The 14,023-nt window shown below is 33.0% G+C and overlaps 1 protein-coding gene across 7 annotated transcripts in view; it reads left to right on the plus strand.

The window, feature by feature from the left end:
* Nucleotides 1-13,491, plus strand: part of LOC119642253 (protein GDAP2 homolog) — an 88,429-nt gene extending 74,938 nt beyond the window's left edge. For 4 of the 7 annotated variants that reach the window (XR_005247988.1, XR_005247989.1, XR_005247990.1 and 1 more), the window contains exons 10-15: nucleotides 10,850-11,003; nucleotides 11,076-11,215; nucleotides 11,291-11,345; nucleotides 11,415-11,558; nucleotides 11,609-11,913; nucleotides 13,271-13,491. Coding sequence is in view for 3 of the 7 variants with exons in the window: in XM_038041338.1 (XP_037897266.1) it covers nucleotides 2,157-2,272; nucleotides 10,850-11,003; nucleotides 11,076-11,215; nucleotides 11,291-11,345; nucleotides 11,415-11,558; nucleotides 13,271-13,321 (660 nt within the window). In the remaining 4 variants the exon portion in view is untranslated. Of the gene's footprint in view, nucleotides 1-1,165; nucleotides 2,273-10,849; nucleotides 11,004-11,075; nucleotides 11,216-11,290; nucleotides 11,346-11,414; nucleotides 11,559-11,608; nucleotides 11,914-13,270 lie in introns of those variants that run through there. The other 3 variants (XM_038041336.1, XM_038041337.1, XM_038041338.1) reach the window with 2 other exon arrangements.
* Nucleotides 13,492-14,023: the final 532 nt, after the last annotated feature.

A 14,023-nucleotide genomic window follows, 5' to 3' on the forward strand; every position in this document is an offset into this window, starting at 1 on the left:
TTTTTTATATAAATGTATCAAAAATATAAATTCATCTCCCCTTGTACGTCTCCTGAATAGTTTTATACAATTTTTATAGGCGTGGCATTCATAGTAAGCTCAGGCACAGCTGTCAAAAATAGTTTTTACTGAAATCTCTAAAGCAGATCAGATTGATAGCATCATTCCTGGTTCTTCTTTGGCGACGCTATATAGAAACAAAACAATAGTAGTGATAAAAAAACATAAATATTTAAGCCTCTTGATTAGAGAGTAAGAGCTAAGAGAGTAAGCTCAGCAAAAAGAGAGTTCCACCGCGATTGCGCGAAAAAAGGCAAATTTAATGAAGGCAATCACTTAAATAAATAAATTCTATTTGTATTATGCTGCGAATAATTATCGTTTCAAATTTCTATCCTACAACAATGCAACAACAATCATTAAAATGTAATAATATTGAAAAATTCCATAAAGTGCCGCATAAAATCGAAAAATCAAAAAATGCGGCATATTATTCATTCATTACCGAGTATGAGAAAACATTTTTCGTTTAATCTCTTTACTCTGATGGTTTACGTTTTGTTTCTCGCTTTCAGGAACATTGTTTTCGGTTTACATTACATTAATTTTCGGTCGAGTAAAAAATTATGGGCAGTTAGTTATAAATAGTTATTGATCATAATCGTCATCATTGTCATGACGTTTTTGTTGTATTACTATTTTTTTTCACTTTGTGTTGTATTTATTCTTTTTGATATTTAGTAGGCTGCGTTGTAGCTGCGTTTGCTTGCTTGAATTGACGACGCCCGACCAAACAACCAATCAAATTTTCTTTTTGTGCTCACTTTTTAGGTGTTTTTGCCTTTGCTGGAAATAAAATCTACTTATTTACTTACGTTCGTTTATTCACATTCGAATAAGGTTTGACTGTTTGTTTCATTCATTTCGAAATTATTCTCAGCATTTTTTTAGGGCCTGCATAAGAAATGTACAACAAAGTCAATTTTACTCTCAGAAATAAGAAAATATTCTCGCAAATTCAAAAAGCCATTCAACGATTAGAGAATAAGGAAATTTTATTCTCGCAAAAAAGAAAAGAGTAAAATGTTTTAATTTCCACTCTTTTCCCGAAGTAAATATAAAAATAATTCATTGTTCAACCAACATCATCTGTAAGCACGCAAAATAATCATAGTGAAATAATAAATGATAAAGAGATTTTCTGAATTTCAAGTAATCGAGAAAAGCAGAGTGCGGTTTTTTTAATTTTAAATTAAAGTTAAAATATACTAGATAATGTGCATACTTAACTAATTAAAGCGTGAAACGACAAGAAAAGTCTACCAAAAATACATAAAGAAACGTTAATCAGTACAATATAACATTATTGTTGCTTCATTTTTCTTTTTCACAAAAACAAGTTTAAAGAAAATGTAAATATTCTGTAGAAATTGTCGAAACAGTGCGCTTTGATAGCAAATAATCTAAAAGGGGGCAGTACGCAGTGTTTTTAAATTAATATTTTAATGAATATATTCAATGATTGGGAAAAAAAGGGGCGAAGAAAGTAAAATTTCAAAATATACAAAATTCAAAAAATTAATGCTTTATATACGGGTGCCAATAAACGAGTTTAGATATTTATGGAACGTGAAATTATGCTAAAAATATTCATAAGCAAGCTGAAAAATAAATGCAAAAATATTATTTAAAAAAAGCAAAAGAAAAAAACCTTATTTTTTTATATCTACAATAAAAACAAATATTGTGAATAAAAGAGCTTCAGGCAGGCATGCACTGATTAGTGTGTTATATGTGTGTTTTACGATGTTTTTGAGAGAAAATCAATATTTTTAAAAATAGACTGGAAATAGAATCGCTTGTATATTCAAGAAATGTCAATACAGCCAACAAATCTTAAGAAAATCTGGAAGTGATTGCTCGGAATAGTTTGAGGATAATACGCCGTGTCGTTCAAGAGCAAGCAAGAAAAGAAATCATCGTTATATACTAAATAAACAAATAAATGTACAAACATATATCATATATGTATATCATTTCTAATTAACATATTATTTACTAAAAAATTTCCAATACAATCAAGTCTCTCCGCCTATTGCACTAAAACTTTGCTTACAAAATATACATCCATAAACTCAAAAAAAAAACAAAAAAGCATGACCATGCTTGAAGGCATGACTTCAATAGATTTAGGTTCCACTCCTATAGAGGAAACAACCCAGGATATAACCGATGCTGTGCCAGATGAGTTAACGGAATCTCCCGAAGAGAGGTCAGTTTTTTACATATTTGCACTAATCACAACAGCGTATGGGCTTTTCATTAAAGTTAGATAGGAAAGGGATTTAAGAAATATTAAATATAATAAGAGACATAAAGTTCATCTACATCAATTAAATGAGGAAAAAGGGATAACGAAGCGAATAATCTGAAAATGAAAGGGATAAAACGATGAATTCAATAAACCAAAGCGAATGAAGTGAGCTAAGTGCATGAAATAATGAAATCGAGTAAAGCAATTGAAGTGAAAAATATTGAATGAAATAAATAAAGTAAACAAATTGAATGCGTATTTGGGAATGTATGTGTTATACAACTACAATAATATGTAAAAAGCACGCCCTATTTAATATAAGTTATCTTCCCTGTTTCTGCTACATAACCCTTATATTCACCCTCTACGTATATTTTCTATGCTCTTCCTTGTATTGATTTTACTATTCTTAGCTTTGTGTTCCAGTTATGTTTTTCTTTTTCTTCATGCGCTCTGGTTCTCATTGACATACCGAAAATAATGATGTCATTCGGAAATTCACTACCTACCCGCGTTATCGCTTATTTCCTATTAATATCTACTTAAGTATGTTCCTTTCATAATATTTACAACATCATTGCCATAATTCACCATGAATTTGATTTATTTTCAATGTTAATGCAACGATACAATTGTAATACAATATATACATAGAATTACAGTTTTGTGTTGCTAAAAATCTTAAGATGAGCGTAGCAACACAAGGCATAGACAGCCCTCATTATGCAGTTGGATTCAAAATCATTTCAGTCATTTCCGTCGTTCCAAACAAGTTGTCCACTCTCCCTGTAATAATGGGTCATATTGAAAAGTCACCGCTGTTTTTTTCAGTCATTTTGAGCTTATTTTTGCAGCCTGCTCTTTTTAAATAGTGCCAATCTGTCATTTGGTTGATGACGATAGTATCTCCGCTATTTCTGGCAGCTTGCAGGTCGGTCTTGCAACACCAATTGCAAAATTTCATCGACTTTTTCCATGACTGCGACATCGAAATTTCCGAGACGGAGTTGAACAAACCACTCCTAGGTTCTTCGTTCATTCACAGCATTCTCACCGTACACTTCACAAATTTTTGTTATTTTCTTGCGACATTTTTACCTCTTTCATATATTAAAAAAGGCATCACCAAGCGTATTGCTGCTGACATTTCACTCATTTTCAAATCAACATAACCTTTTACACAAGCAAAAAATTAGAAAACTATCTTCACAAAAAATTTAAGCTAAAATGTCACATTTTATGCAAATGCTCCCTTGAAACAATCAGCTGAGCGTTGCCCGATATATAGGCATCAACACTATCCCACCGTTTGCGCGAAACAATGCGAAAAAAAACACCCGAAATAACCACTCATGGATATTGCATCACGACACCAGCTAACGTGTCATTGCCTTGTTCGTAATGTTTTGACCAAAAGGAACATCGTATTCACCGAACACGGCTCCCTGCGGCTTTTCCCTGCTCCCAGAACCAGAGAGATCCATAAAAGGACATAAATCAAGGCAATGCGGAACATGTTGAACTTAAATTGTTTAACAAATACCGTATTATACGAGAAACACCTGTATATAGAAAAAAATGTGCAATTTTCAAAATTTCTCTACAAAAACAGTTGCGCAACAGCATTTCAGCATATCAAATTAATGTAAAAGATTTAGTTGGAATTATATCTATATAAGGGTTCTATTGGAAAGGGAGAGTTTATATTGAAAATAGTAGAAATTTCAGTATTTTATGATGAAAATTGACCGAAAACACTAATTCGGCACAAAAATTAAGTGTTCCAAATGTGGACGATGTAGGGTTGTTCCTTAAAGCAAGTACAATAGAAGGCATTTGATGAAAAAAGAGGCTTTATTTAGCAACAAATCTGATTTTTAGTATTTTATGCTGTGAATAATTTTAATAAATTTGAACCATGACCACTTCATGTCTTCAACCTAATATAAGATCTTCAGTCCTCTCATGTCTTTACATGGTAAAATGTTTGCTACTTTATTACGAAAATAATTGAAGCGTTCCACTAGTGAAGTGCTGCAGATTATTTAATGGTCGGTCTTGCCAGGCCATAATCTTTTTAGTTCAGTTACCCAAAATTATTCTATCTTTGAATTCGTACAGCATCGCCAAAACAAAAAAAAAGAAGTTATAACTGAGTTTGTAGGACAATTGAAATAGAAGACAAACGCAACTAAAAGGCTAAGTTAAACGCTCAAAATAAGCCCGCTACGCTTGGTCGTTCTAACTATACCGAAGTATGGTTTAATCTGTAGGTTATCCATACTTGTTTTAAAACACGGCCGTCTAACATATTTTCTACCGGCAAATTAATACAAAAAAGTTTATAAAGTAATTGTGTGTATTGCTCAACAAGAATATGTACATTAAATATTCAGGCAATTGTTGGAAATAATCCTTGCAAATTTTAAATAAAAAGGACGATCAACGCTCTCCTTCCTTGTTTAGGAAATATCCGGGAAATTGCGAGTTCAAGTGCTATTTGATATTTTTCTCTGAGGTCAAGTTAAAACTTCAAAAATAATGTCGAAGATAGTATCCACACGAAGGTTCTAGCGTGGATTCAAAATCTCAAAACTAATATTAGAGTTGTCTTTAACGAAGCGTAGGTATCTTACGAAAATATGACTAAAAATTTTGTGAAAAGAAGGACCGCTTATAAGAAGTAACGAGAGAGCAGTTAGAAGTTTTTTACTACTAACGTCAGATATCTTATACCCATCACCGTTATCGTATAAAAAGGAAAAAAAACCAAATTTTCATAAAGATGTCAGTTATTGCATCGTAAACATGTCTTCTAGCCTCTTTGGTCCATTTTTAAAATTATTTCGCAAGTTCGTAGGCGATATATTTATTTTTGCGGCTTAGGAGAATGTTTACGACAGATACAACTCAATCAGGTGGACAGACGGACAGGCAGACATGCTTAATTCGATTCAGAATTTGACGCTGATCAAAAAATGTATACACTTTAAAGGCCTTCTGAAGTTTCTCTTTGAGTGCCACAAATGTTTTAACAAAATTGAAATACCACTTATCCTTCGGCGATGAGCACGAAAATCGCTGGCATTTAAGAAAATATTACGATTTTCTGTTGATTTAAAAAAAAACTTCTTTTTAAAAGATCCTATGGGATGAGATATATGGTTATAATTTTATTTGTCAAGGACTGCCTTCTGTTGGGAATGGAAAAGGGGATTGTTCCATTTCATTGTCGTTTTCCAAATCATTTATCGTTTCCCTCGAAGTGAGTTCCACTGAAAAAGAAGCCCCGACTCGTTTATGAAGGTGAAGACCTACTTTAAAGCCCATGGTTAGTGTGTTTGAGAAATGTTAGATTAAGGACAAACAGGAATTTTTCAACTTGTTTTGTTTGATCTCAAAAATAATATCCAGTTGTTCTGCTCGCCTCCTTTTGAAAGCGTTGAGATCGAAGAGATCAAATTCTTATGAAAATATAATTAAAAAATTTGTGTATAAATGAAATAATTATCTAAAAACGTGAAACGGGTTAAGCGATGAACTTCCAATTAAATGACATAAATGATTGAAATTTGTGCACAAGTGACAAAATGTATTGAAAAAAAGATTATTTATTAAAACATTTGAAACTTGTTCGAATAAATATGCAAAAGAAGACAAGTGCAAAAATTATTTACTAAAGTTATATAAAATGGTAAACACCCGCCATCTCCATCTCAAGCGTATATATATATAATAACTGTTCAATATGGTCCTATCTGGGAAATATTTTGGCAATGGCTCTGATAAGCACATTTGCAAAATGCGGGAACGAATGCACGTTATTAGCTAAAATATTTTAATATTTTCGTTGTTTTTAAAGTTTTTCTTTTTTTTGTAGCTTACAACACCACTTGTGGTGTAAGAGTGTATTAAGTTTGCTCGAATTTGTACAACGCCCAGAAGGACTCCACCTTTTATAAAAACGATTGATTTCGAATCACTTTCTGAAAGAATCTAAGCTTGTCGGCCCGTCCGCCCTCTGATGTGTGTCAATCTACAGGTGGCAATTTTTGAGATAAACACCGAACTGGTTTGGCTCAAGGACATACGCTAGTGAAGATAGTTCGGATCGAATCACTTTTCCGAGACCCATATAAAGCCTTATTTTGCAAACTAGCTTTTTGACGCAAAGTGACGGTGATGGCGAAGAAATAGCGAACCATGGCTAACTATAATATTTGTATTTTTTTTTTATTTTTTAACAAACGAAACTTCAATTCTAGCGAATGTATGTAAAGCAAATTGTTCACTGGTGTTTGGTGATTAAATAAAACAAACACGACAATGAAGATGTCGTTAATGTGAATTATGATAAGAGCGGCGATGATGTGATGTCTTTTTATATTTTAAATGATTTAAATCATAATTCTCACAAAAATTGCGTAGACAACTGCACACAGACAAATTGAGATAAGAAATATTTAGCAGACATTAGGTGATGAGTGAGTTGATGACATTTGATAGCTGCAAAGTTTTCATGCCGTAAGAAAATTTTAAGATAAAACATTAGAATACCGAGACGAACGCTTGCATTACAAGGTCTTTTATTCAAACAAATAATTTTGACAGTTTTTTTTCCAAAACTGTTTTTATTTCCAAAAAATGCGACGATATTGATCTTTTCTTACATATTGATACATGTTTATGTTTACGGAGAGTTAAGTTATTATGGTAGTCACGCGACATTTTCATAGCCATCACCGAGAGATTAGGGGTATGATCATTTCAAAACGTTTTCAAACCCCAGAAGTAAGCATTAGAAACCCAACAAAATATACATATCCTTGATCAGCATCAAATTTTAAATCGATTTAAACATGTCCGCCTGACTGTCTGTGTAATGAATGTTATAAACATGCTTCTGACCACAAAAATGAAGCTATCGGCATCGATTTGGCAAAAACATTGGAAACATTTTTTCAATTTTTGTGCAAAGTCAATGCTGCCTGTCATAATTTATCACTGTTGTGCTCTACTATCATTCTAGTTGTTATAACTCGCAATTATTATTTATCATCTTTTTCGTTACTCTGCATTCATTATTGATTAAAACCGGCCTCAAGTAAATGTAAAATACGGAACAGAAAAATCTCCAAAAACGTTTATTTGCCTTATGCCGTTAATTGAGATCATTTAGAAATAAGCAAACGCTGAAACATGCATATATGCATAAACATATTTATATTAACTTTATTTATTATCTTCAGTTAACGTCGTGCAACAATTTATCGCATCGAAGTTTGTTTTGTTTATTTATTTTATTTACCGTCAGTTTAAACGATAAAAAGAAATATTTATAATGAAATTAAGCTCATTTGAAACGAAATTGACGGTCATTACTTTCATCATAGAAATGATGCCTACCACATTACCGCATAGATTCACTTGGAAATGAATTCAGAACAAAGAGGCTTTTGTTCACTTCCTAGCAGCTGCTCTTCCTTTAAAAAGAGATAAAAAAAATTTACTTAGTTTTTCCTTTATTCCTTTTCACGCTTTTCAATTGTCAGCTTATTTATATATTTCTTTCCTCGGACAGCCGCGAGGGAAATCTAAAAACGAACAGTTGCTTACTTTGAGGAAAAACTATTCAAGCATTTAAAGAAACACCACATTAAAATGCTAATTGGATTATTCGTTGTGTTCGTTGATGAATACAGAGCATTTTAAGCCAAATAGATACATTAAAGAAGTTTAAAGCTAGAGAAGATAATAAGTAGTTTCTATACTTTGCACGACTTGCTGTACAAGGTTGTAGTAACTTTGTCCAGAAGGACTTGAAATGAACCCACCTTTTATAATACCGATCGATCTAATCAATCTAAGCTTGGCTATCCGTCTGTCCATCCGTTTTCTTTAACCTGTAGGCCGCAATCATCTCGATATTTCGTTGAGAGTTGGTACAATGAACAGTTTCCACCCAAGGATGAACGTTGTTAAAAATGTTCAAATCGGACCACTTTTTCCCGATCTCATAAATGATTAGGAATTGACATGTATCGCATTAAGGGGTTGTTTGCTTTCGTAATATTACGGATTGAGTTATCCTGCATTCGTAAATTATTTGCAGTTGCTATGAAATCGTGGTTCACGGTGTCATGATGACACTTTTCGGAGCGACTTCTAGCCCCCTTTCCATGAAACCCTCTCTTCACTATTCGGACAATCCATTTTAATTACATGGTTAAAAATTTTTATGAATATGCACAAATTACCTGACTTTTGACCGTTTAAATTGACATTTTCAAACTGTGATTGCAGTTTTGGCCCCTCTACGCGCGCTTATTGCATTTATCAAAATTCAGTGATAAGCGCCGTTTCAATCATGAAGATGTGAATCCTCACCTTTCCTTTCTGGGACTAGGTAAACTATGATCATCGAAGTCTGCTTTAATACGACTATTGCGTGTACTCAGATTTCATTCAACTTAAAAATCTCGTTTTTTGTGAAAATCGTGTTAAGAAAAACAAAGAATTAAAACAAATCAAATTAAGTTATGCCGCGTTACATGGAAATTATCGGCTTATTTTATGGAGACTTAGCGTTATAAGAAATTTAGAATAATTAATGAATGAATTCGTACCGTTTTACGTAGAATCACGGAAATAAGTAATAATGCACCACTCAATAAATCTCCGCTCTGACACGTGTATGGTATATAATATCTGGATATTATTTGCTTTCAATCGATACGGGTCAAAACTTCATTACATTTTAACCATTGGTTTACAAATTACAGTTGTTGTAGTGATGCTATTTTTTTGATCACTCTGGCCGGCTTTTGCCCATCGGCTGACTACTGATTTGACTGGAGCGTGGAGTAACGATGACCCTAAATCTCATCTATTGCCACATACCGCATCAAACATCTTTTTTTTTCGCTTAAGCCAAGGCAAGTACAAATCGTCGACAGGCTGTGTCAGCACTCATGAAACGAGATACCAATTTTAAAGAGAGCTTTCTGTTGTGCAATATGGAAAATCATACAAAATAGTAAATACATTGCCGTCTCAGATTAATGTTAAAAAATATAGTAAAGACAACCTTTTTAAAAAAAAATTAAAAGCACATACGACCAAATTTATCCTAGAACTAAAAGGAATTAATACAAAATTTTCTAAAAACTACTTCAGGATTTAAAAACTACTTCTATGTGGTTAGTGGCAAGTAAAAATTTGCGTTGGTATAGCAAGATTTCTCAACACTTAAGATGTCAGCTTTCTCAAGTACGTTCACTTTACGGCATTTTAAAACTATTTTTAAAGCGTTCAACACCATCGACGTGCATTGTTTAAAATTAGCCCACAAATTGATTTTTTCGACAAACAAGAGCCGTCATAATATCTTTCAAGCCAAGGCGGATTGTTAACAGAAGTTTTCTCATCGAAAAGAAATCTTTAATCGACATACAAAATTCCGAATTACACACTATTTTGAAAATTACGATAGCCGTGTCGCTAGAACAATTGTAACTTGTAAACCAATGATCACAATGCAATGAACTTATGGCGCGTATCGTTTGAAGAGCTTGATACTATCCATAAATCATATGGATCTCTCAAGAAAAGTCAAACAAGCTTGGGAAAATGAAAGAACTGAAAAGTGCACGTTAAACGATAGGGTTTATCTTTATTTCTACTATCTGGGAATGCAATGCAGAAAATGTTATACGCAAGTAACCGTGAAGAGTGTTTTCAGAAAATGTACAGAAGGGAAAGCAGGTTATTATACCAATCGCCGAAGGCCAAGCGGTATATTGATTTTGTCAACACGTTTGCAACACCCAGAAAGAAGCGTCAGAGAGCCAACAAAGCATATATATTCTTGGTCAGCATCAAATTCTGAATCGATTTACCATGTAAATGGGCCAAGTCGCCCGGAAAAAACGCCTACACTCGTAAAGTGAGAATACCTCTGGTTTTCAAAAGGAATAAAAAAATTGGTTTTTTGCTCATTACTTGGAATTTGGGAATTTGGAATGCACCTAAGATTGTCCGTCCGTTCGTCTGGCCAACGGCGTAGTATCTGTGGTAAACATTCCGCTTTTCGCAAAAATGGAAATGACGCCTCTATATTTTCAAAAGAGTTTGGAAGTGACTTAAACTTTTCAAAGGATACGCCTACAAGGCTCGCGCAACCATGCGACAAAAACTTTTATTTTGAATATAAAAAATTGGGTCACCATATTATGTTATAGAGCAAGAAAATTTAGTTCTTTCACTTTTTTTGTCTTTTTGAGATATAGATGATGAGTATAAAAGATTCGGTCCCGACCGAATGTAATTTTCTTATTTGTTTTACTTTTTACTGGCAAAATACAACACGTACACCATATATATTTCCATTGCCAACTTTCAGATTTTCTACTCGAACCTACTTGACTTAGAAGTAAATATTACTAAGAGCAAAGCTAAAAATATCTTAAAAATATTCTTATCTAAATCTTTTATTTAACCTTCGTCTTTGTCTTTCATGGTTTTTATTTCTCTTAGATACGAACGCCTTTTATATCGCGCTCAAGTTGAGGATCTTAATGAAGTTTCTGGTATTGGTTGCCTATATCAAAGCGGTGTTGATCGTCTAGGTAGACCGGTTGTTGTATTTTGTGGCAAATGGTTCCCTGCCAATAATATCAACTTGGAAAAGGTATGAGAAAAATTCATTAAAAATCGATTTATTTACTTAAGAATATAATTTCATCGAAATTTATTCTTGCAGGCCTTATTATATTTAATAAAATTATTGGATCCTATCGTTAAAGGAGACTATGTTATCGCCTATTTCCATACACTAACTAGCGCCAATAATTATCCATCATTACATTGGCTGCGTGAAGTGTACAGTGTGTTGCCTTATAAGTAAGTGAAAAACGGATTTTTTAATTATTGCTATAAATGGAAAAAATGTTTTCCTTAATCTTTCCATTTTAATAGATATAAAAAGAATCTTAAAGCTTTTTACATTGTACATCCAACGTTTTGGACTAAGGTTAGTTAATAAACTACAAACGACTGAATTTTTGATATTCATCGACAAATGGATTTTGTTTTTTTTAAGATGATGACCTGGTGGTTTACAACCTTCATGGCGCCAGCCATTAAAGCTAAAGTGCATTCTTTGCCAGGTGTTGAACATTTATATTCAGCTATAACGAAGGATCAATTAGAAATTCCTGCTTATATTACCGAATATGATATGGCCGTAAGTATTTAATGAGGTTAATTGAAAAGGTCGCGAATCAATACTTTTAGAAAAGCAAGCGGTTTACGTTTTGTATAAAAGTATCGGAAACAATTAGAAATAAATTTAGCAACCTCAAAAACATGGCCAATGGAGGTGTGAGATGTCCCACCATATGCTATGCGAATGTGAAGCTATCTGCGGAATAAGACAAGTGTTTGGTCAGCGTTTCAAACATGGCATTGTGCTCTGAACCACGGAAAGTGGCTGGATTCATAAAAATCCTAAAAATGTAGGGCTAGGAGCACGGACGAGTACAATAGATCTTCTCGGTCGCGGTACGGACTGCCTACGCAATGAATAATACTAATTATAAGTAAGCCAATTCAACATTCTTAATATATAGTTTATGCCTTCAACCGGTGCATACCGCCAAACTGTTTCAAGTAGACAACATTTAGATTTTCGTGCAAAACTGAAGCAGACACAGCTACTTTTGCCATCACAGATGATTTTTCGTTTCATCACAATGATACCGAACAACGCAAAGCGGATTATTAAGTTTAGAAATATGCAGAACAAGCAAAGATAACCAGGAAGGTCATCAAATTTAAAACACGTAGGTTCTTTGAAAGTTTCCAGAATTTGAGGAATGTATTAGTGCCTGCACTGAAAAGCCCGCGCAGTTATTGTTTCACAATAGTGAGTAAGACAATGTGAATGTTCCTGCGAAAATAAAAAACTTAAGTAAAACGCTATCATAAAATGATGTCTGAGAACTCTCAAAAACCATAAACAATAACAAAAACATCGAAGTATCAGACGATCGGTGAATTAAATTTATGGCGAAGGCACAAGCTGTCAACGTGTCCAAAGGATAGGTTTACACAAGAGAAAGCTGACGACATGTTTGATGCCGCGTGTGGTCACATTGCACGAAAAATATCGCGTCACAAGCGATAGCGGGAGGGATACGATAGAAATATTTTTAATAAATTATTCTATGTATTTTATGTGTTTGACTCAAATTTAGCAACAAATTTGATGGATTGAGGCCATTAAAAGGCATCATCAACATTGTTTTAAGTAATGCTCGTCAGTAGTTTACAATTGGCGAATCCAATTCATTAAGTTTCAATAAGAAGACTGTTAAGCGCTGAGAGATGAGAGCTTGCAAGATTGTAGATAAAAAATAGCAGATCGTAATATTGGAAAATTGTCCAGGGCTCTTCTTAGATTTATCAGTTATTTGCCTATTTTCATATTTCAAACACTATAAGATCGCAAAACTCCGAGTTTTCAATTGATTTCCCTTGTTTCCGTATTTTCGAAAAGTGTTCCAAATGTTTCCCTTTTTTTATTTTTGTTTCCCCCTTTTTTTCTAATACTTGGGCGCAGATTTACAGGCCATGGCCATCACTCCCCTATTTTTTTCAGACAGCAGTAATGTAACAAATTTTTTAAATATATGGTTTAATTTCATTTTCAACTCTATGCGCAAATTTTGAAAAATTATATCTGTCAGATGCTTTTCACTAAAGGGACGAGCGGAATAGCTCTTAGAAGAAATTTAGTGTTGCAGTGTCGCAACAGGTCTTGATTGCGAAAGTCATTACATAAAGAAATAGAAGTTTTTTTTAAATTTAATTATAACTTCCATTCGACGAACTTTTTAATTAACCGTATTTACTATAAATGAATCCTTATATTTTCTGTTTTCTATTCTTTTGCAGACTAATGGTCTTCACTATTTTACACCAGTGCCACAGGCGACTTGTTCATAGATAAAAACAATTAGACCAGAGGCAGTATAAATCACAAAAACACAACCAAATTTTTAACATTTTGTGGGTCTTTGAGTCTGGCAAACACTCGGAAATTAGCATCCCATCAAGTACTTACACGTATTAAAAAAAAGAAAAAGAGAATTTAAACAAATAAAACAACAACCAAAATACCAATAATGTACCTCTTATCCAAAATAATAATTTGTTAAATTTCATAAAAAATTTATTAAATAATTTTCATCTCAAACATACTAAAGAAGATTTGCTAATATATGCATATATGAAAATGTATGTTTATATAAGCATGCAATTAAGTACGTTTGCATATATATGCATGTATGTTTGTTTATATGCATAAATGTATATCTAACAAAACAATCTTAACTTGTTCGAACTAAAACACGGCTTGATCACATCACCGATTATAAATAATTTAAAACAGAACAAATGAATAAAAATATTAGTCTAGTTCGACCAACTACCTACTCTCACTTAAAGAATGTTATTTTAAAGAAAATATTCAAAAAGTTTCCCAATCTCTTTCAAACATTTTTGGACGACTCCATAAAATCTTTAAAAATCTTTCATCATTAATTAAATTATTCCTGAATATCTTTTTTTCCGTATGATCAAAATAAACAACCAACTAAATAAAGAAAATGTACCTAAACCATGTGCAAACCGAATATTGTTGCTAAT

This window comes from Glossina fuscipes, unplaced genomic scaffold (genome assembly GCF_014805625.2).
Source record: "Glossina fuscipes isolate IAEA_lab_2018 unplaced genomic scaffold, Yale_Gfus_2 221, whole genome shotgun sequence".
NCBI lineage: Eukaryota > Metazoa > Arthropoda > Insecta > Diptera > Glossinidae > Glossina > Glossina fuscipes.